General features: G+C 34.8%; 1 protein-coding gene and 1 non-coding gene across 2 annotated transcripts in view; one reads left to right on the top strand and one right to left on the bottom strand.

The window, feature by feature from the left end:
• Positions 1-27,982, top strand: part of Neto (Neuropilin and tolloid-like) — a 1,086,331-nt gene that overhangs the window by 715,275 nt on the left and 343,074 nt on the right. Inside the window, exon 4 of the mRNA XM_069822273.1 lies at positions 3,630-3,790. Coding sequence (XP_069678374.1) covers positions 3,630-3,790 — 161 coding nt within the window. The remainder of the gene's footprint in view (positions 1-3,629; positions 3,791-27,982) is intronic.
• On the bottom strand, positions 17,152-17,223 carry TRNAY-AUA (transfer RNA tyrosine (anticodon AUA)). The gene has a single exon. It is a non-coding gene; the product is annotated as a tRNA-Tyr (tRNA).

The raw sequence follows: 27,982 nt of genomic DNA, 5'->3' as shown, positions 1-27,982 counted from the left end.
CACAACTACTACTATTAATACTACACTGCTAATACCACTCATTACTACTACTACCACTACCAATACCATTGCTACACTACAGCCAAAACTAGTACAATTACTATTACAAGTACTACTATCAATACTACCACTACTATTACAACGACAAACATCCACTGCTGCTACAACCATTACTACTACCAGTACTAAAACTTCTTCTTCTTCTACTACTACTACTACTACTACGATTACTAAGTTACTACTACTACTACTAGCCTACTACTACTACTACCAGATCCAATACCATTAGGTCTACTGCAGCCACAACTACTACTATTAATACTACACTGCTAATACCACTCATTACTACTACTACCACTACCAATACCATTGCTACACTACAGCCAAAACTAGTACAATTACTATTACAAGTACTACTATCAATACTACCACTACTATTACAACGACAAACATCCACTGTTGCTACAACCATTACTACTACCAGTACTAAAACTTCTACTACTACTACTACTACGATTACTAAGTTACTACTACTACTACTACTACTACGATTACTAAGTTACTACTACTCTACAACTACTGATATCACTATGACTACAACCACGGCGGTTAGCGCGTCTAGCCGTGAAACCAGGTGGCCCAGGTTCAATTCCCGGTCGGAGCAAATTACCTGGTTGAGATTTTTCCGGGGTTTTCCCTCAACCCAATATGAGGAAATGCTGGGTAACTTTCGGTGCTGGACCCCGGATTCATTTCACCGGCATTATCATCTTCATCTCATTCCGACGCTAAATAACCTAAGATGTTGATAAAGCGTCGTAAAATAACCTACTGAAATAAAATAAAAACTACAACCACAATCATATACGGAAAGAGATAAATCAATAATGATCTCTCGATTTCTTCAAGCAAAAATATCATCTCGATATCTCGTATTACATTGACACTACATCACCATGCAGTTGAGAGTCGTTGGACAACGGTTTATAACAAAAAAAAATGGCATTAATGTTATTATGTGGTGCGGCTGCGTTGAATATCCTATTTTAATTTGAAAGATATATCTCCTCAGAATATTTGATTCCTAAATTATTCATAAATTGAAGTAAATTGGAAACGTAGTTTTATTAAGAATTATGTACTCGTATAAGATACTCGTCTAAGCAGAAATGTAACAAATTTATATTACTTCACCACTGACGCTAATGGAGTCCTTTTCATATCTGAAACAATATTAAAGTTATTTTTTTTTTTTTACAATTCATTTTATATATCAATATGCCTGGTAAATTATTAAATAAGTATATAATAAATTTCAATCTTAAGACATATCAACTTGCAAATGTTTATTTGCTATTTAATAACAACATATGAACGTTTTCGCCTTTAGGGCATCTTCAGATATAACAAAAAACATGTAATCTTGACCTATAATAGTAAATTATGCAAATGACAAGGAGTAGAGAAGAATATATGTAATACATGAGATTCATGAGCTTTATGTAAAATATGACATAATACAGGATGAATATTGAGATGATCTTTGGAATTTAAAATTAAACTGGACGAACATTTTTACATATAGCTCATGTTACAATCTATATAATAACTCGTTTATATTTTTTGCAATTTATTATTATTTCTCTAGGTTTATATTGCATCATAATTTTTGGGATTCTTGAATTTTCCATTCTTCTTACATGATCTAGCCAATTGAATTATTTCTTTAGAAAAGGAAGATCATGTGTAGATCCATTATTTAGTATCAAACTATTGTTGGAAAAAAGATGAGAATTTAATTTAGAAACCCATATAGCTTTTATTGATTTTGTGAAAGCTTTTGATAAAGTCCGAAGAGACCTTTTATTCGACATATTACAAGAAAAAAATATTCCAAATTTGCTATTCCAAAATATGATAGAAATCTACACGGACAGCAAAATAAGTGTCAAAATAAATAACTGTATATCCGAAAGAAAATTAGTTAATAATGGAGTTCGACAAGGTTGTCCACTATCACCAACTTTATTTAATATTTATATAAATGAAATTATTTTAAAATGGAACCAAATCTACACATCAGGAATCAAAATAACCAGTGCTCTAACATTAAATACCTTACTCTATGCCGATGATCAAGTCATAATTTCCAATTCAGAGGATAATTTACAAAGAGGATTGTATACATTAAATGAAATATTAAAAGATTTTGGGATGGAAATTTCAGCACAAAAATCAAAAGTAATGGCATTTTTAGGACAAGACCCAGTGGGAAGTAAGATAATACACAATAACCAATGCCTCGAACAAGTGCAAAATTTCAATTATCTGGGTTGTGAAATATCTTATCAAAATGAAAAAGATGTGAACAAGAAAATTACCAAATTTACACAAATTCTAGGAATAATAAACAATACATTAAAAGCTAAATTAGTACAAAAATCTACAAGAATAAAAATATATAATACACTAGCATTACCCACCCTTCTATACGGAAGCGAGATTTGGACATTAAAGAAAAAAGACATGAACAGAATCAAAGCAACGGAAATGAAATTTTTCAGGAGAACAGCAGGATATACTCTTTTAGACCGAAAAAGGAATGAAGAAATTTTAGAACAATTAGAAGTAGAGTCAGTAGAAGAAAAAATCACCAGATACAAATTCAATTGGCTAGATCATGTAAGAAGAATGGAAAATTCAAGAATCCCAAAAATTATGATGCAATATAAACCTAGAGGACATCGTCGACCAGGAAGACCGTTAAGAAGACTGCTAGATGGGGCCGAAACAGGTCTACAGAGGCCTAATTCGTGAAGGATGATGATGATGATTATTATTTCTCCATCTCAATTTTCAGATGAAACAATTACAAAACACACTAACATCAGCTACGCAAACTATCTTGTAACTTACGACAATTCTCAGCTATGATTACTTTAAAACATTTTATTATCATCATTATAAATTTTAAATTTTAACATCATTGACAAATTTTAATCATTGTATATTTAATTGTAACATGAGCTATATGTAAAAATGTTCGTCCAGTTTAATTTTAAAATCCAAAGATCATCTCAATATCCATCCTGTATTATGTCATATTTTACATAAAGCTCATGAATCTCATGTATTACATATATTGTTCTCTACTCCTTGTCATTTGCATAATTTACTATTATAGGTCCAGATTACATGTTTTTTGTTATATCTGAAGATGCCCTAAACGGCGAAAACGTTCATATGTTGTTATTAAATAGCAAATAAACATTTGCAAGTTGATATGTCTTAAGATTGAAATTTATTATATACTTATTTAATATTACAGTTATTTCTGGACTCTTCGGTAGGCCTACATATCTCGTAATTTGTGGATATCGTGCACTCGATTGTAAATAATGAATGGTCAAGTATTAATATTTTTTCTGTCATGCCTGAATCACAAATAATATTATACAAATTTAAATTTCTTGATACAATAGTTGTAGCAGTAAAATGATTTAAGTGTCTAAAATCAACGAAACAAACTTCAGACATACAACTAGTCAAATATAATATTTTGTTCTTTCCAATATCGGTACTCTATGTTCTTAGTGTCGTAGTAAACATTTTTCCTTTTCATGTTGAAGGTATCGAGCACAAAGAAATACCACCATGTGAGATCCTGGCAACAGGTTACGAAGGCTGGCTCAACAGCACTGATATAAGCTCCTCGTATTTGGAGATGACGGATAAGTTGACCAAACCAATCGACTGCATGTGGATAGTCAATGTTACTGAAGGATGGAAGGTGAGTGCAATGAAATTTATTGTATCTAAAAGTATAGGGATTATGCCTGTATTTGAACATGTATTAATTGACTATTCTCTCATTATATATAGGTACCTTTCATCATATGTTTCCATTTGTTGAAAGATAGACGAAACAATTAAGTATTGACGTCTGTATATGGATGAAGTATACGGGCTATTCCATATGAAATCGATCAGTAAAAAACCTCGCATTTTTATGCTCTAATTTTTTCCCTATTTATACAAGGTGCTGAGGAGAGTACATTTTCAAAATTATACTATCGAAAGTCAAACGATTTTCGTATTGTTGAGCGACAAATTTAGCGTATTTTAGAAAAACAAGCCTATTTAAGCGCTCAGAACTCTGGAACCATTTACTGCAGAACATTGAACGGGAGCTCATTTTGAAGCTGACATTCGGAGGTTATGTTAAGAAGTAATCCTTTTTTTTATTGTACACAGAGATACAGATAATCTGATTTTACTTACTTTTAGGCTTTTTGCCAATTTGTAAAAATGTAAAAAAATATTGAGAAAAAACCTTGCATTATTAAGAGGGATTCGGCATTTTTTGCTTAGTGGTATGGCAATAAGTTTCGAGGGTATTAAATAGATTATTTTCACACGCCTGGACTTGAACGGTTCGGTACCGCACGCACTGGCCGAGAGCTGAAGATAAGCGAGCGTTGGGCGTCATTTTACTCCTGTGTTTATGAAAACTTGTGATAAAGCTAGCCCAGCTATGCGCTACTAGACGAAACATCACGTGTTTGTCTCCTGGCCTTGCTTGTCTCGGCTAGCTCCCGCCTCACAGTCACGCGCGTACTATTTATCTTCTTTATTTGATATTTTCAATACTTTCTTATCAACATACCATCAGTAAAAAATATATGTTTAGTTGTACTTTCAATGCGGAATCTACCTGTATATTTTAAAAATATTTTTTCCTAGGCAAAGGCGTCTTAATGAGGAAAAATCTAAATTTCTCCATTTCCAAAAAAGTAAGAAAACCTGTTTATATGACAATATAAACTTTAATTTCTCAGCATGAAAATAAACCATGATTTTGATCATTGGGTGAAAGGGTTTCTGAGCTACAACAGTTTAAAGTTGCTAATTTTATGAAAATACCATAAATGTAAATATTTTTAATTTAAACACTATGAAGTTCTGATCCCTCAAACTGTGCACAAAGCATTGTATCACAGTTCTCTACGTACAAAAAAAGGTTTTATTGTATTTAGAAATTGTAAGGTCAATTTTCTCTATATTTCGGTCGATTTGAGATTGAATAGCTCATACCCATAAAAGCAAACCGAAGAATCTCTGCAGCCTTTATGGAAAAAATAGTGAAGGAATGCCTGTAGTTCCGTTCACTTTCTCGCTCCCGAGTTTTTTTTTAAAACTCGTATGACCTATTTTATTATGTGATTTAGTAGCCTATTTCTTTTGCTGCCGTCAGCATATCCTACCAATATCGCTTTCGTTTACTGGGTATTCTTGCCTGCGTAAAAGAAATAAATAAATTGCAACGGAAGAGTATAGTTTTGGACACATACTTTTAAGCAGAAATAATCAGAACCGAAACTTTTATGAATGTCATAAAACTGGGGCTACTTTGTCCTCGACCAGTGTAACCCCAAATTATAAAATAAACAGGTTTTCTTCAAGACATTTAAAATCCTAAGAAGAAACAAGTAAAATACCACTAATAAATTAGAGTTCCAAAAATTGTATTGCAATAGAATGAACAAGTGATATGAGGGGAAATTCCAATGAACGTTTGGGATTGGAATTTTCAGGAGAAGAATTTGTGTTATGCATTATCGTTTAGTACTAACACATTCTGAGGCTTTAGTATGCCATGCATAACGATCGTTTCTGACAGTCCAATACTTCGAACATCTATTAATGATGGTTATAAAGATTACTTTGTGTTCTGAAGAATTCCATGCGGACAAGAAAGGTTCAGCAAATGATAATGGATTTTCACAACGATTTTTTTCCCCATACGTTCCATTTGAAATAAGAAACCTTCCTATAAATTTCTACATCCGGAAGGGCCTAGTTTTCAAGATTTGATTTTTTTTTTTTTTTTTTTAAGTTTTTGAATCCAGAGCTATAATAGCTGATGCAAACAATGTTACGTGCTAGACATATCAGGCAATAAATCTCATCTAGCTGCACACCGTATTGTTAAAATCTCCTGAAATAATAAGTTATGAAAATGACATATCTGATTAGGCCATAATACTCATGAAACTGACTAATGAATATTCTATGAAGAAATTATAAGGACATGTAAGAATACCTGAAATTACTCACTGTACTGACCACAGTAGTGGGGAAATTTGCACCACGAAATTTCAGAAAAGTAAGTTTCTCGCAGGCTGCTGTAGAGCGTGAAAAGAGAATTCTACAGGAGCGACGAATTTATCAGGTTTGTTTCCAAGGTATCCATTCGCTTTATGCTAGCCATAAGTTATTTAAACGTATTCATATATCTAGGAAATGAAAACTGATTATGTGTTAAGCACTGCAATTTTATCACATTATCTCTCTGATGCAATATAATATTCGTGCCAAGTAACAAAACACTATCGGAGAACTTTATGCAGTAATGTCAGACCTCGCGTGACATTTATTAGGAGTATTTCGTGAATAAAATAAAAATTTAAATAATATATCCCTAAAATTCGCTTACAAAATGTTAATAATTTTATTGTATATTCATGAATACTTACCTATCCAGACATTGTGAAGTTGAAATAGATGAATATCGATTACCGCAATAAATAAACTGGATGCTATTCAGTAATGCCAATTGAGAAAAGCGAAATACCGATTTAACAATGTTGATTACATATACTGCGCTTTTCTCTTATTATAACAGGAATACATTTCCATTATCTGCTGAAATCATAATTTAATTTAAACATTTTATAATAAATTACAAATAACCTGATTAATACATTAGGCCTAATTAAATGAACAGTTGTTGAAAATGCAGTTATCAAATCTAAATGGAGTGTCATTTTCTTTAGATATAATGGACATGAAATTAGATGTAGATGAAGATGTATGTATGTGTATGTATTTATTCACACTGCAATGGGTATATACCCGGTGGCAGTGGTAACTAATTACACTCAATAATGACAATAATAAACGTATTAATTAAAATACAGTTAATAATAATACCAATAGGCTAATTAATACAAATGATTAATACTAACAATAATTTATAATAATAATAATAATAATAATAATAATAATAATAATAATAATAATAGGGAATATTCTAAATTAAATGAAGTACGATCACTTAAAATAACATTTACAATAAATCTAATTTGTATCTTAAATCTAAGTTCGAACTAAAATCCACGGGTATGATATATTCACATCTGCACAAGTACCTTTCCACATTACACTCATTTCGCTGTCAACTCACTCATTGCACGGGAACTACGACACATTTCACTGATTCTATCCTGATTTCACTAACACTTCAAAAACATTTCACTGTTCAAATACTTTTCACTGCCACTATAAACTATAAAGCTTCCCTGACAGGAACACGTTTCACTGACACAACATACTTCACTGACACAACACACTTCACTGGCACAACACAATTCTTCACTGATACAACACTTCAATAACAAAATATCATTTACATCCTTTACATACTGTGTATAATTACCGTCTATTAGTAAAGTCCTTAAGCCTATTTTTAAATACGTTTTTGGTTATTGGTAAAGCCTTTAGTAAGTCTGCAGTAAAGCATTCCAGTCCCTGATAGTACGATTGAGAAAAGAAAACTTTCCAGTGTCCGTCCTCTGTCTTCTTTCCCTCAATTTATATGAGTGGTCGTTCCTTGAAGAGTAATTTGGCGGTTGCAACCTATTTTTTATTTCTCTCCAGGCAGGCTCACCTCTATATGTTTTGAACAGTGCGCATAATCGAATTCGCGTTCTCCTGTCCTTGAGGGTGTCCCATTTTAATGGTGAATTTTTCCGACAACACTTGAGAGCCCGTTTTTTAATCTTTTCCAATGTAGTTGTGGAAGTATGATTTCGCACTTTATTTAGTACTTCCGTGTCCAAAATTTAATATTCCTAATTATAGCCTACCAGGTGAAGAATGCAATGCCTGCAGTTCTATTTTGTGTAACTTTCTCCATTCTCCTGTAACTTCATCCATCTTAGCCCCAAATATTTTCCTAAGCACCTTATTCTCAAACAACCTTAACCTGAGTTCCTATCTCAAAGAGAGAGTCCAAATTTCACAACCATACAATAGCCTATAACTGTTTTGTAAATTCTAACTTTCAACTTTTTCCGGAACAAACTGGATGAAAAGGGTTTCTCAACCAAATAATAGCAGACTTTCCCGTATTTGTTCTTCGTTTAATTTCCTCCCGAGTGTCACTTATATTTGTTGCTGTTGCCAGAAGATATTTGAATTTTTCCAACTCTTCAAAGGATAAATTTCCAATTTTTATATTTCCACTTCGTATTACTGTATATTGTAGTCAGTCCACACCTGTGAGTAACGACTAGAGCGTCTGGCAGCGAAACTAGGTGGCTTGGGTTCGATTCCCCATCGAGGCAAGTTACCTGGTTGACGTTTTTTCCGGAGTTTTCTCTCACCCCAATATGAGCAAATGCTGGGTAACTATCGGCGCTGGACCCCGGACTCATTTCACCGGCATTATCACCTTCATCTCATTCAGACACTAAATAACCTGAGATATTGATAAAGCGTCGTAGAATAACCTACCAAATAAACTACTATTCTGGTCACGAGACAGTTATTATTATTATTATTATTATTATTATTATTATTATTATTATTAATTAGTGGCTTGTGCAGCAAATGCTGGAAACTAAGTTCATTAGATGTTCAAATAAAAATTTTTGAGATTTATTTTCAATGAAGAATGCCAGACATTTTGAAAGTTATTTGCTTCCATAATAATGAAATATACTCCCTCTGAATGTTTTTTTTATGCCAAATACTTTTTCTTAAACTTATTCGCTTTCAGTTTTTTTAATTTCAACGCGAAAACGCAAGTAACAATGTCAGGACGATCAGTGGGTTTTTCATGTGGGCGTAAACCAATAGCTATTTCAGGTCATTGTGGATTGTAGGAGAAAGTTAAAAAAAAGTCAGGTTTGCTATGTTTTCGAACAATAGATAATAGTATCTTGGTATAGCTGCTGCATGTAGAGCTTGAAATGTAGAGGATAAGATGGTTTTATTCTGCTAAAAGATCTTGCTGAAATGATCGGGAGGTTACAAAATTTTGTACGCCTCTTATTTTATCAGTAAGTAATACCTTTTGGTCTTTTCTTAGGAACTGTAATTTTTGCGCTCTCTCGAGCCAATACTGAAGAGAATGACGCATATAAATATCTACACCACACCGCCATTAAGTATATGAAAAAGACTCAACCCCACTTGATTAATAACTTCAAAAATATTCGATTTTTAATAATAATATCATTATCTTATATAATAGCCGCCACTTAGTAAATTATAAAAATGAAGATCTAATTTAAGATATTCTCTACATCTACTTATATAACCCAAAAACGTTTCACTTTCATATCATCAATACAGCATTAATATGTATAATTAATGAAAAATAGTCACATCATGGCATTAACTATAATAATCTTTCATTTCTAATGGTAATAATGTTATCAAACCACGTCACGTTTTGTAGATTTTAATATCCAATACACAGCTGTACTCAGAAAATTACACACCGCAAAATCAGACCTGTAAATTATTTGAGCAAGTCTTGAAGTTTTTAATAACCAATTGAATTTGAACTCTAAATACTCGTATGTCAGCAATCTTGCAGGTCATGGCCTTCGTGACCTATTGTATATTGTAGTGTGTGTTTTGTTTTATTCTGAAATCACGGTCGACTGCTGAAATGCAATTAGTTCTCAAAACTGACGAAAGATGGATTTTGGAAAATAGGAAAATGATGTAGGAAAATTAACATTTCACTGAAAACAACTATTTTTCTGAAAAACTTTGGGTTCCAAGGTTCAAAATGAGGGGTCATTTATTAAAATCCGTTCAGCCGTTTTCCCGTAATTTCCATTACCAGTTCAAATTTTATATATATATATATATATATATATATATACTTACTTACTTAGTTAGTTACTTACTTACTTACTTACTTACTTACTTACTTACTGGATTTTAAGGAACCCGGAGGTTCATTGCCGCCCTCATATAAGCCCGCCATTGGTCCCTATCCTGAGCAAGATTAATCCAGTCTCTACCATCATATCCCACCTCCCTCAAATCCATTTTAATATTATCTTCCCATCTACGTCTCGGCCTCCCCAAAGGTCTTTTTCCCTCCGGCCTCCCAACTATCACTCTATATGCATTTCTGGATTCGCCCATACGTGCTACATGTCCTGCCCATCTCAAACGTCTGGATTTAATGTTCCTAATTATGTCAGGTGAAGAATACAATGCGTGCAGCTCTGCGTTGTGTAACTTTCTCCATTCTCCTGTAACTTCATCCCTCTTAGCCCCAAATATTTTCCTAAGAACCTTACTCTCAAACACCCTTAATCTCTGTTCCTCTCTCAAAGTGAGAGTCCAAGTTTCACAACCATACAGAACAACCGGTAATATAACTGTTTTATAAATTCTAACTTTCACATTTTTTTGACAGAAGACTAGACGACAAAAGCTTCTCAACCGAATAATAACACGCATTTCCCATATTTATTCTACTTTTAATTTCCTCCCGAGTGTCATTTATATTTGTTACTGTTGCTCCAAGATATTTGAATTTTTCCACCTCTTCGAAAGGTAAATCTCTAATTTTTATAGTTCCATTCCGTACAATATTCTGGTCACGAGACATAATCATATACTTAGTCTTTTCAGGTTTTACTTCCAAACCTATCTCTTTACTTGCTTCCAGTAAAATTCCCGTGTTTTCCCTGATCGTTTGTGGATTTTCTCCTAACATGACGAAGAGTTCGCGGGAAAAACGATGAATGTCGCAGTTTTATTAAGGTTGATGTCATTATCTAATTCAATGGATCACTACGAAATGTAATGTTGTTCTTATGAAAAATGGTAAAAAGAAGAATTATCACCACGAATACAGTAATTCTTTCCTTTATTTTCTATAGAAACAGCACTACATCTTGCAGTTATACGAGTAGACTCAATTAGATCCTTATCTAATCCTTAACAGAAATGTGACATTCATCGTTTTTCCCGCGAACTTTTCAATTGTAATAGTCAATAATATCACATCCTGAATGTACTCCAGTTGGCGCTTGAAAGCGAGCAATCCAGGTTTTGTTGTAGTTGCTGCCTCGCCCATCGGATGCGTCATTAGGTCTCTATGGCTGGAGGCTGATATTTGCAGTAATTAGTTGGGTACTTGTTGGAATTGGTCGGATTCTCTGAGTAGACGCTGTATGACAGGCTATTTGGAGTGCAGTAGTTACTGATGTGAAATATGTGCTCAGTTCTGCCAACTTGTGAAGATTAATCGCTTTCTGGGAGTTGGATACAAATATTCCGCAATTGAATCTAGATGTAGGTCCGATAACAGTTCTTGAAGGGGAAGCACGCTGCCTTGACTGCCACTTCCTCCATCGCGGCTACCGGTCGTTAAGACGCGCGTATTGACGAATGCCTACAGTTTCTGTTGTTCCCAAACTATCGTTCAGCTGTGTAATAAACCTTAATGCGAAATGTAGGTGCTTAAGACAAACGGCTCTACAAGTTTCCAGACAACGTGCAGATAAATCTTTCTTCTCTCTCTCGCTCTGTCTCTCTCTCTCGTCCTTTCTATTATCTCTCTGCTTTTCTTCCTTCTAGTTTTGATCTCCTTTCACTCATCTGTTCCTGTTTTTCCAAATTCGCTTACTTTTTCTCTTCTTTCTCACATTAATTTTCTCATTTTATATTTTTTCTTTCTTTCCCTACTTTCTTTCATTTTTTGTGGTTGTCTTTCTTTCTGTCTTTTCATTTATTTTTCCTCATTTTCTTTCATTTTCTCCTCTCTGTCGTTCGTTCTTATCAGTTTTCTCGTTTTCTTTGTCTCCTTCATATCACTAAATTTTTCTAGTTCTTCTAGTTTTCTTTGTTTCTCTCTCCTTTCTTTCATCCATTTTCAAATTTTCTTTATTTCCCTCTCTACTTCCTGTCATTCCCGTTTTTTATTTTTTATCATTTCTTTCATTCATTTTTTCTGATTTTCTTTGTCTTATCTCTTTATTCATTCTTCTAGCTTTCTTTCTTTGTCTCTCCTTTCTTTTCTTTCTCTCCTTCCTTTTATTCATCTTTCCTATTCTTTCTTTCTGTCCTTTCTTTCATCAATTTTTAATTTTTTTATCTTATTTCTTCAATTCATTCTTCCATTTTTGTTTTCCTCTCCTTTCAATCATTCATTTTCTCCAATGTTTCCCAATGTCCTTCCTTTCATTCATTTTTTCATAATTCTCTTCCTTTTTGTCTCTTCTTTCACTTGTTCCAATTTTCTTTCTCTCTTCCATTCTGTTTTTTCTTCCATACATAATCCTACTTTTCTTTCTTTTCATTCATTTTTTCTAGTTTTTTCTCTTTCTTTCTTTTTTTCTTTCTTTCTCTCTTTATTTATTTCTTTCTTTCTTTCTGTCCTTTCTATTCATTTTTCCTAGTTTTGTTTTTTTCTTTATGTCCATTGTTTTTTTTCTTTAATTTTTCGTGGCTTCTTCCTCTCTCCTTTTTTCTCTCTTTGATTTTCCTCTCCCTTTCTATCTTACTCAATTTCTATTTCATTATTTTCCACCATGTATATTTTATATTGCTTTCCTTGTTTTCTATCTTTATCCCTAATTACTTCTTAATTTCCCTCTTTTCTATTTCTTTCTTGCTATGTCTTTCTTTGTGTCCCGCGCCGTGGCGTCATGGTCTAAGACATCCTGCCTAGGACTCGCGTAACGGAATACGCGCTGGTTGGAGTCCTCATGGGGGAAGACATTTTCTCATGAAATTTCGGCCAGTGTATGGGACCGGTACCCACCCACCATCGGGATGCACTTGGGGAGCTACGATAGGTAGCGAATTCCGGTTACGAAAGCCAGCTATAACCACACGATACCTCCATACTGGTTGAATGATCGTCCAACTCTGCTTCGGCATGTGGACATGAGGCCAGCAGCCGGCTGGTCGGTCATGGTTCTTCATGGGCTGTCGTGCCTCGGATTATTAAGTCTTTCTTTCTGCTTCCGTTTCTTCCCCTCTCTCTTCCTCTTTCTGTCTATCCTTATCTCTGTCTTGTGTAATTTCAAAGGCATAATAGTCCGTTAAGTACAATATCAATTAGTAGAGGAATGTAATTCAGTCAATACTTAGCAAAGAGAGATATATAAAATTCTATATTATACCAAAAGTAACATTACATATATTTTGATGACAAACGTTTTCGCCAATCATATTGGCATCCTCAGGTCGAGCAAAACATGTTAACAAACAGTTTATTCTGAATCTCACCGGTCCGGTGGCATCAATGAGTCACGTTGCAACGAAAATAAGGAACAAAACTGTTGGAAGAATCGATGCTGTCATGGCGACTGTGTAAGTGATTATCTGTGCTACGCTAGCAAAATTTTGCGAAATTTCAGTACTGTCATCTCGTTCAAATAAAAGAGATCATAAACAATTTATTTCTTGAACCGGTAGTAATAACTGGTCCGTTGACATGTTCGCTCATAAGCCATTAACTTATTGTTTTTACGTTGTGCTCATTACAAACAATACAGCAGAACTAAAGCAGAACACACCGCCATGACACAACAGTGCACGATGTCATTCGTCTGCTAATTCCCGCCCTATACAAGAACCAGTCAGATTCACTGATGGCGACTGATGGAGACTGCCACCACCTCTGCAAGTTGATGGCACCGGTGCGACACCGGTAGAGCATCAATAACGTCATCGGTGGAATTCGGAACACCGTGATGCCATCGGATTGCTCACCGGTGAGATTCGGAATACGCTCAAAGTGAACACTGGTCTTAACTAGTTAAAAACAACATTAAAATCATGATATTAAAACACCAAGTTGTATGGAAAATGATGTGTTGTAAAGGCATGTATGAAGAGGGGGACGGCACGATCTCTTCTAGTAATGCGGTAACAGTTTCGGAATCAGATTAAAGATGCTACAAATAGGGCGGTCGTGTTGCCGAGTAATGGTGACAGGATAAAGCCCTGTAATTAGCAAAGGATGGTATGAACAAAAGTGTTTGAAAATATTGTTTAAATCTTATAGGACGTTACTTACAAAAAGTTGGAAGAGTTGACTGAAGTCCGTGAGAGCGGCAGCACGACTGACCTTTACATTAGGAAGTAGCTTACAAAGAAAACTGCATACCGGCAAGACTAGTGGATGATCGGAAATTACTTCTGTATGATCTTAAACAGCGGGTTATTTGAATTTGGGTATTGTTCATTAAGTAGGGGGCTATTGTTATTGTTGGAATGGGTAGTAATGTACAATTCTTCAGCCGCGTCTTGTGTGTATTTTTGCTTTCCTTTTCGATTGCATAATTTCTTTTGTTTTATTTCTTTACTAGCCGTACCCGTGCGCTCCGCTGCACCCGTTAGAAATAAATATAAAGTAATTACATAATTAAAATAGGACATTTTATCCAGGGAACATTCGTGTTTGATAGAAGGATAAATCGTTTATTATGTTACTTAATTTAAATTTAATTAAAAAATTAAAATGCGATCATTTTGATCCAGAGACCACTCATTTGGTCATAAAAATTAGTTTAGGAAATACAGGAAACGAATATACAGAATAGCCTATCAAGTTTTCGGTGCATAAGAATCTATTTTAATCTTACCTGTCCTCGATTCACTCAGAAGTTACTGTGATAACATTATAGCATTATGTCCATCTAGAGAAACTACACTATCCAATGGTGAATTAATAATTAATTATACAAATCGGTTAATTTAGCTTCAGATATTACTTCATAGAAACGCAGAAACATTATCTGTAGGCTATCTTTCATAGCTTTCGATTGTTGCTGTCCAAGGCCCCTTATAGACGAAGTCATTTGTTTTTTAATTCATTACAATGCCTTAGATGGCAGTTATTTTAATTTTAAAACTCTTTTATCTCATTAAATATCAACATTTTTCAAAGAATAAAACTTATCGGAAATGATTTTTAAAGAAATATTTGTTATGTAACATTTTTCATTAAAATCAATAATAAGCGAGATATTTCGATTTATTTAATTCAGGCCCCCTTATAACCCCCCTTTTAAATAATGTATTTTGAATGCCATATAGCCTATAATCTAAGTTACAACGAACTTAATTTATATTCCAATTTTCATCGAAATCCGTTCAGTCATTATCGCGTGAAAAGGTAACAAACATACAGACAGACAGACATTGACGTACTGGGGATGTATAATATCAGAATTGAGTATTTTAAACTTCCCGCATCTTGCATAAACTTCTTATGTAAACTTGGCAACATCCGTTCACGTACAAGCCGTGCTCTTTCCGAGTTGGTTACAGGAATTTCACGCATGCGCGGGAGAAAATTGTCTTTAGCTGGCCGCTTATGACTCGTCAAGAGCACAAAGCGTTAAGTGAACGCGATGAGTATCTATCCTACAGATGTCAGGTCCATCGATGCCTATCGTTCACGTGCTATATCTCGAGGAGGAAATTTAATAGCCTGTAGATGTCAGCATCTGACTGTAGGAACGTTTACTTACGTGTACAGTGCTGCTACGAGAGTGTAGTTTGTGAATTACTATACTCCAGTGTCGGCATAATAGCATAGTTTGGCTTTCAAACACGTGCTGGCTGACTGTGGTGGTTGTATGAATTTAAGTATCTGTATGGCAGTGTATAATATTTAAGAATAATATTTACTGGCATGTATTTATAGTAATCTATGCGAGTGGGATTACAGTACTGGTATAGGCTATAGTGTATCAGTGTGTTGTGAATCAAAATATATTACTGAACACACGCGTTTGTAAATAACGAGACCGTGGTATGGATTCATTTTTAACAAACGTAAACAATTAACTCTGTTCAAGTAATTTTGAACAGTAAAGAACTGTGTAAACTGGCTTACCAAGAAAAATTGGAAATAAAAAGACTGAGTTTCATTATTATTATTATTATTATTATTATTATTATTATTATTATTATTATTAGTATTATTATTATTATTATTATTATTATTATTATTATTATTATATGTTGTTTTGAATTTATATACGGTTTTTTTTCGATAGTGAAACATTGGAATCATGACATTTCATATTAGACTAAACGTATTATTTCAAATTCTCTTCGATTTTGGAATCACAAAATTGTGAACACACATAATATTTTATCACGAGCCGCCACTGCTAGTAATATTTCTTTCTCTTCGTTTCGGCTGACTGGCTGTCGGGATTGGCTTACAACAGTCCCACATGCAATAAGACCGCTTCTTATTATTAAGAGTTGCTTCATATCAGAACTGAAATGAATTTCGCATACTCCCTTCCAACTCTAAACTAATAAAATTCCATCTATGTAACTATGCAAAACAACTTCAGATGATACATTTATCCCAATGGAGTTTGGGTAAGTCGGAGTGGCGTGATTTCTCTCTACAATATCCGAGTTTCATTTTAAGCTTCTTGATTTAATGACTTGCAGAATTCTATGAAGAGCACGTTCACCACAGACATCCTCGTTACTAGGTAATTTCTCTTCCGTGCTCTCGTCGGTTAATTTCTCGTACGGAAAGTAACGCATTATGAAGATCTTTGTTGCGTGCGTGATAATGAAAATGCTTTGAATACGTAGCGTGTAAACGATCTCATTCTGTCACGAGTCTCATTGAGTTCCCTTAATGAAAATCGACCTTAATTTGCTTTGAGTGACCTGTCACCGCCTCCAGCTCCTTTCTGTGTATTAACTTGCTTCCCAGAATGTCTCATCATCAGCCAACATTGTACTGATTAATTAGAGCCGCTAGACTCGCACCCTCTGGGCTTAATGAGTTTGCAGGCGAGAAATTGAAATTGATGATTCATACCTATTATTCGATTGGCATATGTCATAACGATGTCTGGTCCACTTGACGGAAATATTAATCAGTTCATATGCCATTTCTTAGGCTTTTCACCTGAAGACGGTAATGTGTGCAGGACTCGAAATGGACGTTTTCACGATCTGTAACGCTTACTGTTTTCGTGTATACTGTGGTGTTGATGTCAAATACGGAATAAATAACCAGTGAGATGACGATGAAAGAGTAGTGGAACGGAGAAAAGTTCTCTCCGGCACCGGGATTTGAACCCGGGTTTTCAGCTCTATGAGCTGATACTTTATCCACTAAGCCACACCGGATTTCCATCCCGGTGGCGGATCAAATCCTCTCGGTTTAAGTTCCACCTCTTGGGTTCCCTCTAGTGGCCGCCCTCTGCACTACGTCATAGCTGTCTATGAACGTAGGACTAATGTCCACACATGTGCGGAGATGCACTATGAGTGAGTGATTATCCGGGATCCGACGGAATAAGCGCCGTCTTAAATCATAAGTGATTTACGTATATCATATAATATTCATCGTACGATGAATAATAATAATAATAATAATAATAATATTAATAATAATAATAATAATAATAATAATAATAACAATAACAATAATAATGATTTATTTAACCTGGCAGAGTTAAAGGAGTAAAACTGCGTTACAAAAAACACTACAAATTTACAAAGTACACTGCAATTTTACACACAAAACTGAATAAGATAATAATAATAAAATGTAAACAACACGTAAGTAGAAATGAGACATAATACATAACATACAGAAAGAAAGAAAAAAGCATAATAAAATGTGAACAGCAGGTCAAAATAAATGAGACATACAAAGTATAAAGAAATAAGACAATTATTGATAATAATAATAATAATAATAATAATAATAATAATAATAATAATAATAAAATAGTGCAGTGCAAAGCATACAATGAATACAATATTTTTAAGTACAGACAGTAAGGAAAATTATGATTATATATAGCTCAACTTATAACATTATAGATATACCATTATCGGAAAATATGAAAACAAAAATATAAAATAAGTTAAATATCACTAGAACATAAAAAAAATGTGAATACGTGGAAACATGCAATACAACACTTGTCATAATAGTAAGACTAGGCAGCACGTCATAAGATAATTTTCTAACTTGGATTTGAAAGATTTCAATGTTAGGCAGCCCTTGACTTCAGGCGGCAGAGAGTTCCAGTGACGAGAGGTAGCAACATTGAAAGATGAGAAATACAGAGATGATGTGTGAAGTGGAATTTCTAGCTAGTTATCGCGTTGTGATCGAGTATTAATATTATGATAGCGAGAGAGAGTATGAAAACGAGCGAATAAATAATAGGGGGATGAAGTGTGCATGAAATAGGGGGATGAAGTGTGCATAATCCGGTGTGGCTTAGTGGATAAAGCATCAGTACGTAGTGCTGAAAATCTGGGTTCAAATCCCGTTGCCGGAGAGAATTTTTCTCCGTTCCATTACTCTTTCATCGTACGATGATTAAGAATATCTGCATGGAAACATCATATGTACTTCGGTACATTAAAATAATATACAGTGAGATGACGCCGAATATTACCATGAAATAGTGTATACAGGTTAAAGGGGACCGATACACCGAGGGTATTCTACATGTTTAATATAACAAAACATGTATTACACTTTCCCTTCGATGAAGCACCGTTAAGAAGGAAAGAAAATAGTTTTTGCCCAACGTTTGTAGCATTTTCTTGCGGTCACGGTCCGAGAGAAGTGGCTGATTGCTATACAAGCAGATAGTTTAAAATAATCTGAATACTTAATGCTCGAGTCTTTTTTGCTAATTAAACCGGTTAGCCATGATTATTTAAATTAAATAATTGTGAAAATCGTTAAAATAAATCTTGAAACGTAGCGTAGTGTCGCTTGCGTGTGGCTGAATACAGCAGACATGGATAAATATATAATAGGATGCGAAACTGCGGTCAGCACCATCTGGCGGCGGGGGGCTGAAATAAGATGATCAGCGCCCAACGTCGTAGGTGATGAACATTATAACTACGTGTTGGGTACTTTACCCAGAGTTCTCTATTTATCCGTTCGAGATATTGCTCGAAGAGCCAAGATGGCAGACAGAAACTTGCTAATAAGTGAACATAAAGTTATACTACGTGTGTATAAGCAGTGTATGTTAAACAGTGATGTTTATGGACGTTGTAAAATTAGTGTTGATGAATGTATTATAAAGTAATAGTAATATAATAAATTGAACTATCTAAGTAGTTCTTGCAGACTTTTCCATTGCGCTGTACAATAAATACCCAAAGAATACAATCCCAATTATCTAACCTTTTGCTTTATTTTTTGTCTCTGTCTAGTTATATTTTAATTGGTTAGTGTAAAATAGATCGTCTCTTTTATCTTCCTGTTGGCTCCGGTAAGAATTTTCAGTAGAAGATGCTGTAAGGAATAAAAATGTAAATGTTTTATTTTAAATTGGGTTAGTTTTGAATATCGATGAGGATGGGAGGGAATGCTTTCTGCACAGTTTAACATTTTCGTCACCAGGTGCGCTGCTAAATGCATGGAGTAATTAGTTACTCTTTTCGCTACTTGGTGCGCTGCTAGGTGTAATAACGCCCCTCCTCCCTACAGGTGGCAGCAAGATCAATTTCTACAACAGCGCCTCTAGTATGTGTTACGGGAAACTCAGTGTTTCGCATCCTATTATATATTCATCCATGCAGCGGAGGAGGAGGGAAAGGTAAGGGATTGGTGGTCGCGTTTGCTAGAGTTATTGCAGTAGCTGTGATGGTGCCAAACGTTTCACAGAAACATAACGATTTTCTCTAAAACGGTGAATGTTAGAAAAAAACTTACTTAGATTTTTCAGATCTCTCCTTATGATCTATTACAAGTTTCATTTTTGTGCAGTGATTACCTTCCGTAAGAAATGATATTACAATAAATATACAGTACAGATGCCTCAAACTAGCAAGCTGTCTCGTTCGCGCAGGCGCATAGAGCACTTCTCCCCTACCACTGTCCGCCTACTACTGTGCACCGTGGACTAGGACGGTACAGCTCAGTTCTAATAACAGTTGAGAAAGCTGCATAGGGAGGGTACATCTTGAATACATTGTCAAGCGGTCAACTTTTCAGATAATATGACTATACCTGGGTATCGGAGCCTAGGTGGGGCCCCCTCCGTTAGCTCTACTACTTCCCCTCTCCAGGCAGCTTATAGTTTGAGGCACCTGTACACAGATATTGGATATATTTTTTTTGTGTTACACAAACATAATCAGCATTTCCATTAAACAGCGTTCAGCTCGGTTCCCGGCCAGAAACACGCGTATCAGGTATATTTGCATGACCGGCGTAGACTGCGTCAGTATTGATGCATAACCTCCAAAGTGTTTTTACTCAAATCTTATTTTTGAATACTATGATTTTAAGAGAAATATTGTTTAAATTTGGTATAGTGATAACACTCATGTTCGACTCAGTGTCTTGAATAAAGTTCGACACTGAGCAAGACAATGGCTTTATCTTAAGCATTGTTCAACAAGAATGTCTCTACGTTCCTCAGAAATAAATATATCTGTCCTGATCACAAATTCACCAACGTTAGTTTTCAGAAGAAGAAAGGGAATCAAATCAGATGCAATTGCGACAAGCAGTCCATATGATAACCAATTGACTGAAGACGGAAAAACAGAATAGATGAAGAAAGAGGAGCAGCTCGAAACAAATTGAGTGCTGCTTGACGAGAGGAGATGACAGAATATTGGAAGAGAAAAATATTACAATAAAGATGCACAAGCAGTGAGGGAGAATCTATGACGATATCACAGGGACACATGTTTTCAGTAGAAGCAATAATGAGAGGTGGATTTGCTGTTTTTATATAGAATGGCTCATTAAGAATGTATTGGAATTGACTGCAATGACTGGAAAATACTTCAAATGTGATTTCTGTTATATAGAAATGTAAAAAGAAAGTAACATAAGAAGGAATGAAACCAAAATGAAAGAAACCATACGTTTATTTTAAGGGAAGATTCTTCAAAACATCGCTCAGATGTAGGTTTGGACAGAACAGGACAAGCTTTCCAAGCAGTTTCAAGGTCATTGGTTCGAGTATCACCACGTGATTTTTTATGCTACCGACACATACAGTACATATTTAATCCATCTTCAGTCATTCAGCGAAGTATAATGAAACACATGCTTTGCACCATTTTTCGCGCGATTCAACAGAATAGAGAAATAAATATTTATTTATTTATTTATTTATTTATTTATTTATTTGTGTATTTATTTGTTTATTTATATATTTATTTGCGTATTTATTTATTTGTTTATCTATTTATTTATTTACTAGCCGTACCCGTGCGCTCCGCTGCACCCGTTAGAAATAAAGATAAAATAATTACATAATTAAAATAGGACATTTGATCCAGGGAACATTCGTGTTTAATAGAAGGATAAATCGTTTAATATGTTACTTAATTTAAATTGCATCCAAATAATTAAAATGCGATCATTTTGGTCCAGAGACACTCATTTGTTGCAATGACAATTCCTTTAACATGTTTCTTAATTTTTATTACATGCAACCATAGTTTAATGAAGATTGTCTTCATTTAGATTTAATGTGTATATTTTATTTTACTTGTTATAGGTTTCCATTGAATAATTATGGTAATAACTTAATTTTAACCCTTGTTTTCTACGTATTCAGTAAATGGCGCTTGGCCCACTATGGTTCTGAACCCTTCAAATAACTTAAATTATATTATATTATATTATATTATATTATATTATATTATATTATATTATATTATATTATATTATATTATATTATATTATATTATATTATATTATATCAGAAGTTACTGTAATAACATTATAGCATTATATCCATCTAGAGAAACTACACTTTCCAATGGTGAAATAATAATTAATTATACAAATCGGTTAATTTAGCTTCCGATATTAACTTCATACAAACACAGAAACATTCTCTGTAGGCTATCTTTCATAGCTTTCGATTGTTGCTGTCCAAGGCCCCTTATAGACGAAGTCATTTGTTTTTTAATTCATTACACGGCCTTAGATGGCAGTTATTTTAATTTTAAAACTCATTTATCTCATTAAATATCAGTCCTATCAAAATTTTTCAAGGAATAAAACTTATCGCAAATTATTTTAAAGAAACATTTTCACAAAAATCAATAATAAGCGAGATATTTCGATTTATTTAATTCAGGCCCCCTTATAACCCCCCTTTTAAATAATGTATTTTGAATGCCATATAGCCTAAAATCTAAGTTACAACGAACGTAATTTATATTCCAATTTTCATCGAAATCCGTTCAGCTATTATCGAGTGAAAATGTAACAAACATACAGACAGACAGTCATACAAACAAAAATGTCAAAAAAGCGATTTTCGGTTTCAGAGTGGTTAATTATATATGTTAGGACCAATTATTTTTGGAAAATCGAACATTACCAGAAAAATTTCGGCTACAGATTTACTATTAGTATAGATTTATTTATTTATTTATTTATTTATTTATTTATTTATTTATTTATTTATTTATTAGTTATTTATTTATTTATTACGAGGATCATTTCATAAATAATGTACAGGTTGGCAGAACTGTGAAGTGGATGACGCAACACCAATGAATATGACGCCAGTTCCAATTAAATAGAGCTTACTCTGTGCTTAGGCCGATATCACATATATAACAGATTGCTCATTCCTATGTTAAAATCAGTAGCACTTTGAAGAGAACAACCGCCAAGATCGCCACTCGTCCGCCGTAAACGAACATGAGATGGCAGTACAGTCCCTAATGCAATTTAAATGGTAGTTATGACACGACCCCTTATGTAACAACTAGATGGCAGCATGGTAAACCTGACAAAAATTGTTACCGTCAAAGCCTATAAGGCCGAGCCATCTGGATATATATGATCTAGGGTTTGGGTAACGAGAGTTAGAAATGGAGTCTAGCGAGATTGACAACAATGGTAAACGGTAAATTATTCAAAATAGTGAAAACGACAGGTCTCAAGTTAGTTTGTGTTTATTTGCTAGTTCATGTCATCACCACTAGAGACGTAGCGTAGTGCTACACAAGATAGTGACATCGAAGCAACCAAAAGGAGTTTTGCGTCACGCAATTCGCACAAACGAGGGGCCGTTGTAACAGGACAGTGAAACTTTAGGATTGATTTTGGTAAGAATGCTTCACATAGGCTAAGAACTGCTTTGCGCGCTCTGTGGCGTAATTCTAATCTAGTTGAAGTTTATTTCCTAGGAAATGTCTGTGGACAGATCAGACTTCGGAAGACGCAGTAAACAGGTACGAGCCGTGTACGAATTAATCGTAGCAAGTCAACAAGGCGGACTAGTAGGGAACTACAGGTGCCATAGTCCACGGTATAGAGTATCTAATGGAAGCGTAATAATATCCTTCTAGAACGTTGGATCGTTCATGCAGGTTACGACTCACCAATATCACTCTGACCCCCGCGATCGCCAGACTTAACCTGCGACTTCTTTATGTGGGAGTATACCAAAGACTTCGTGTCTATCACCCCCATGCCACAGAACCTGAAATACCTGAAGTGACGCATCACAAAAGCAGTGAAGTCAATATCAGAGAACATGCTGGCATGAGTCTGGACAGAATTGAAGTACTGTCTCTATATCTGCCGTGTCATCAACAGGGCTCATATCGAGCTTATGTAGTGCACAGGAAAACTTGGAAGTTAACGCGTCTTTTCATGTTTATACAGTTGTGTTAACTTCATACAGTTATGAATAAATTAAGCTTACTTTTGCAGAATATTTTTAATTGCCTTGTATAATGAACAAAACCGGACGCAACGAACGAATTTTTTCCAGTAAGTGAGCACCTACCTTAAGAAAAAATTTTACCCACATTATTAATATAAAATAGTTACTATGCAAATATTCTGGAATCTATGTAAAGGTTAATTAATTTTTTAGTCCTACAGAATGTATCTCTTTCGGTAACAATATTAGAGAAAAATTCGCTCCGGCGCTGGGGATCGAACCCGGGTCTTTGGTTCTACGTACCAAGCGCTCTAACCATTGAGCTACGCCGAAGTTCAATCCACAACACCGGTTCGAATTCCCCTCCTCCAGGGTTTTTCCCTTTGTGACCTGACTCCAAGTTCGACATGTCGATAGCCCAGAACCAGACTATTCCAAGTCAATTTCACTATTTTTTTTTCAGGAGAGCTGTTTTAAGCTCCTGATATTCAGAGCTTCATGAAACAATTTGAAATAACTTCATAGCAACCTTATGAAGAGGAATATTTACAATTTTGTTTGATTCATATATGCAGACTAGAACTGGAACACAATGAAATACAGATTTCTTTCTTATAAAAAGTTGGACTCAGAACAGTGTGGTTCTCAGACATCGATATATGTTGACATTTATTGCCATTATACAAGGAGCGCACTCAGTTGAATGACTTGGTGGCCGGGATTCCACAGTAATATGCACAGTAATCTGTACAGTGATATGTACTGTTGCTCGATTAATCTACGTAAAGATTAATTAATTTTTTTGTCCTGCAGAATACATCTGTTATGGTAACAGTTAATATTAGAGGAGAAAAAAGGGAAAACACTGGAAGAGGGGGATTCGATCCGGTGTTGTGGATTGAACTTCGGCGTAGCTCAGTGCTTAGAGCGCTTGGTACATAGAACCAAGGACCCGGGTTCCATCTCCAGCGCCGGAGCGAATTTTTCTCCTCTAATATTAAATATTCTGGATGTTACCAATTACTTAAATATTTCTAAATAAATAAAAAAAACACTAAACACTGTACTAAAAATAAGAACAGAAGGACTGTTCTGACGAAGTTGAACATGAACATGCTAATTGCAGTGTATTTTGTTTTGGGATAACCGCTTTATACAGGGACATCATTTTATTTTTACTTCAATCTTTATTGTACCTGAGTTTTTGAATGTACTTCACTCCCACCCCTTCTACTAATGAATTTCAACCGTCCTCCACACAGATCCAAGACCGCATATACAGCCATAGTAGCCTTACGGTCATAGTAAACAGTACGTTCCAAAAATATGTTCGCGTTTTCCAGTGACGAAAGAGCTTTCAATATTCAATCTCGTTAAGTAATTAACTGTCACGTGATTTCCTCCCTTTTTACGACCCTGCGACATAACCACTTGGACGAACAGTAGATAGTATGTCTGAGTAATTTTATCTTTTCGGATCGGGCGGAAGTGAAGATTTAATTTGAAGTACGTAAGGTACTGTTTTATAGAGTAGGTACAGAATTATTTCAACATGAGTTACTGATACGAAGTACGAACCTGGTAATTGGGATTAGGTACAGTAGTCTATAGTGCGATAATATACACATTAGAACTGAAGCCTATATCGAAATGAACGGCCACCATTTTCAAAAATGTATTTAAATATCCATATTATGATTACTTTTCAATTTAACTTCATTCTCTATAGTGTACGCTAATGTGCTGTAGACAGTATAATATACACTGCATAATGAATACGTCAGCATTGACAACTCAGTTCGTGAGTAAAAACACTCATTGTTAATACAGTACTGTATTTTGATTAAAAAAAAACCTAATGAAAATTATCAAACTCAAAAGCGTGATATTTCCTAGTTTACGTAAATGGATGAACTACTTTCCTTCCCTCCTTTACCTAGTAAAGTGATTTGTTTGTCAGTATCATCTAACTCCAGGTCCATACCTGTGGAGTAACGGTCAGCGCGTCTGGCCGCGAAACCAGGTGGCCTGGGTTCGATTCCCGGTCGGGGCAAGTTACCTGGTTGAGGTTTTTCCGAGGTTTTCCCTCAACCCAACATGAGTAAATGCTAGGTAATTTTGGGTGTTGGACCCCGGACTCATTTCACCGGCATTATCACCTTCATCTCATTCAGACGCTAAATAACCTCAGATGTTGATAAAGCGTCGTAAAATAACCTACTAAATTAAAATAAAAAAAATCGAACTCCAGTCGTGGAAGGGGGTAGCAAACGGTGTTTCAGGTTCTCAATTGTTGATCTAAGGGTATAGCCAGGTTAATATTAGAAATGTTAGTATAGTACATTATGCAACGAGCCTATAATGAAGGTAATTAAGAAGTGAGTATGGATATTTATGAAACGAGCGCAAGCGAATTTCATAATTTTCATACGAGCTTCTTAATTACCATTATAGGCGAGTTCCATACGACTTTTTACGCTCGACCATATTTCTAACTGGATATTATTAATTTTTTAGCAATATCCCGTATGTTGTGAGATGTGCGCATACGCGAAAGTATTGATTTTTTCCGAGGAACAGATGTCCACATTAACCTTGCTAGGCCATAAGAACCTACAGAGATAACATTGAAATTAAATTAGACATTGAAAAACGAGATGACAAATTGAATTTATTTGAATAGGCCTATTATTTACAATTAACGCTAATTATTATAGTAACAGAACATAACCTTCTGCGACAGTATTGGATTTCCAGCTTCCGTGACTTTTCGCTAATTCTCTTTCGATTGCATATCCGAGAATAATCGATACTTGCGGTTTTATAACGGTCGAAAGCTGACCTGTCATTGGCTGAACAGTTGTAACCTGAGTCGTCATTGGCTGAAAGACCTGACCTTTAATGAGTAGGTGTACTTTAATGACATCCATTAAAGGTCTGCTACCAGGTGTATAATTACTACATTTCGGCATGGTCGAGCATAAAAAATAAAATGATGTCCCTGTACCAGTTTCTTCTACCATGACTATTATTCCTCGAAAATCGTACAACATCGTTTGTGTGAAGTGTGTTAAATGCATACAGCGTAACCTTCGATTAAAGTCACGTGGTTTGTACTAATTGAAGTCAGTTATCATGACTTTCCACTAACGTTTGCCTACTTCTGGGTTTAACATTCTCAGATGAGGTTGGTTTATGAGGTTATGTGATTACGTAATAGGATTTGGTGGTATGTAAATGCAGTCTTGGATAGCTGGTGACTGAAGGAGAGTCCTGTACCAATTAGGTCGTCCTTCCCGGCCAGAATCGTCAAGCTGTGTGACTACATGTAGAACAATGTGTGTGAGATAACATCGCAATGATAGTTATAACGTGTAAGGTAGTTGTTAACATGAGTTTAATTCGGTCAGGAGAGATTACACTAGGAACGAGCTTTATATGAAGAGCTTCTTCCCGTATCTCTACGTGTAAGTGGTTTATTATTGCACACGATAAGTCCACTCCATTTATAGCCTCGTCAACTAGCTATTTACTTGTTCCCGTTTACAGACAGGAACACATCCCCTTCTACGTACTGAACTTGAGACAGTATCTATTTTGAGGGAAATTTCCCACTCCCTCTTGACTTCCTAACATTCTAACTTCCTGCAATGTGGATTCGAGTGCGGGAATACTAAGATTTTAAGCTCTCCAATTATTTCATTCCCCTGTTTTGCATTTAAAATGCCAGCGCCGTTAACGCTGCGACGAATAGAATTGCTCTCTTCCTACCCAATCTCCGTATCTAGAGTTGGGCTGGATAATTAAAATTGAATACGAACGAGCTATATCAAAATTACCTTGAAGGAAACTGTGGCGTGTTTAAAATTCTGATTCTATTTCCTGTTTTCAGAAACAGCAAATCAGATTAAAATGTCTAGACATGGATTATTTTAAACTAAAACGACCTTCGGCAGTCTTTCTTATTCAAATTATATCATTTAGCGATTCGGGTTGAAAGAATATTTGAATGAAAAAAGATGTCTTTTAACCTGTTGACTTTTATTTTTCAATCATGAATATGAGTTGCTTTGATCTTTTACTACCGTATAATTTAAAATGTGTAATGCCATCCTTTATACAAAATAAAATTATTAATTTAATAAAGCCTACAGATGATCCGTTCGGGGGGAAAAAAGTAAAATCGCTGTAAATGTTATAACAGAAGTGATAAAAAAAGTTATTTCAATTTCAATATGATGTTAAAATAC

This window comes from Periplaneta americana, chromosome 3 (genome assembly GCF_040183065.1).
Source record: "Periplaneta americana isolate PAMFEO1 chromosome 3, P.americana_PAMFEO1_priV1, whole genome shotgun sequence".
Classification (NCBI taxonomy): domain Eukaryota; kingdom Metazoa; phylum Arthropoda; class Insecta; order Blattodea; family Blattidae; genus Periplaneta; species Periplaneta americana.
Note: the sequence above shows the minus strand (reverse complement) of the source record. Positions and strands in the feature narration are given on the sequence as shown.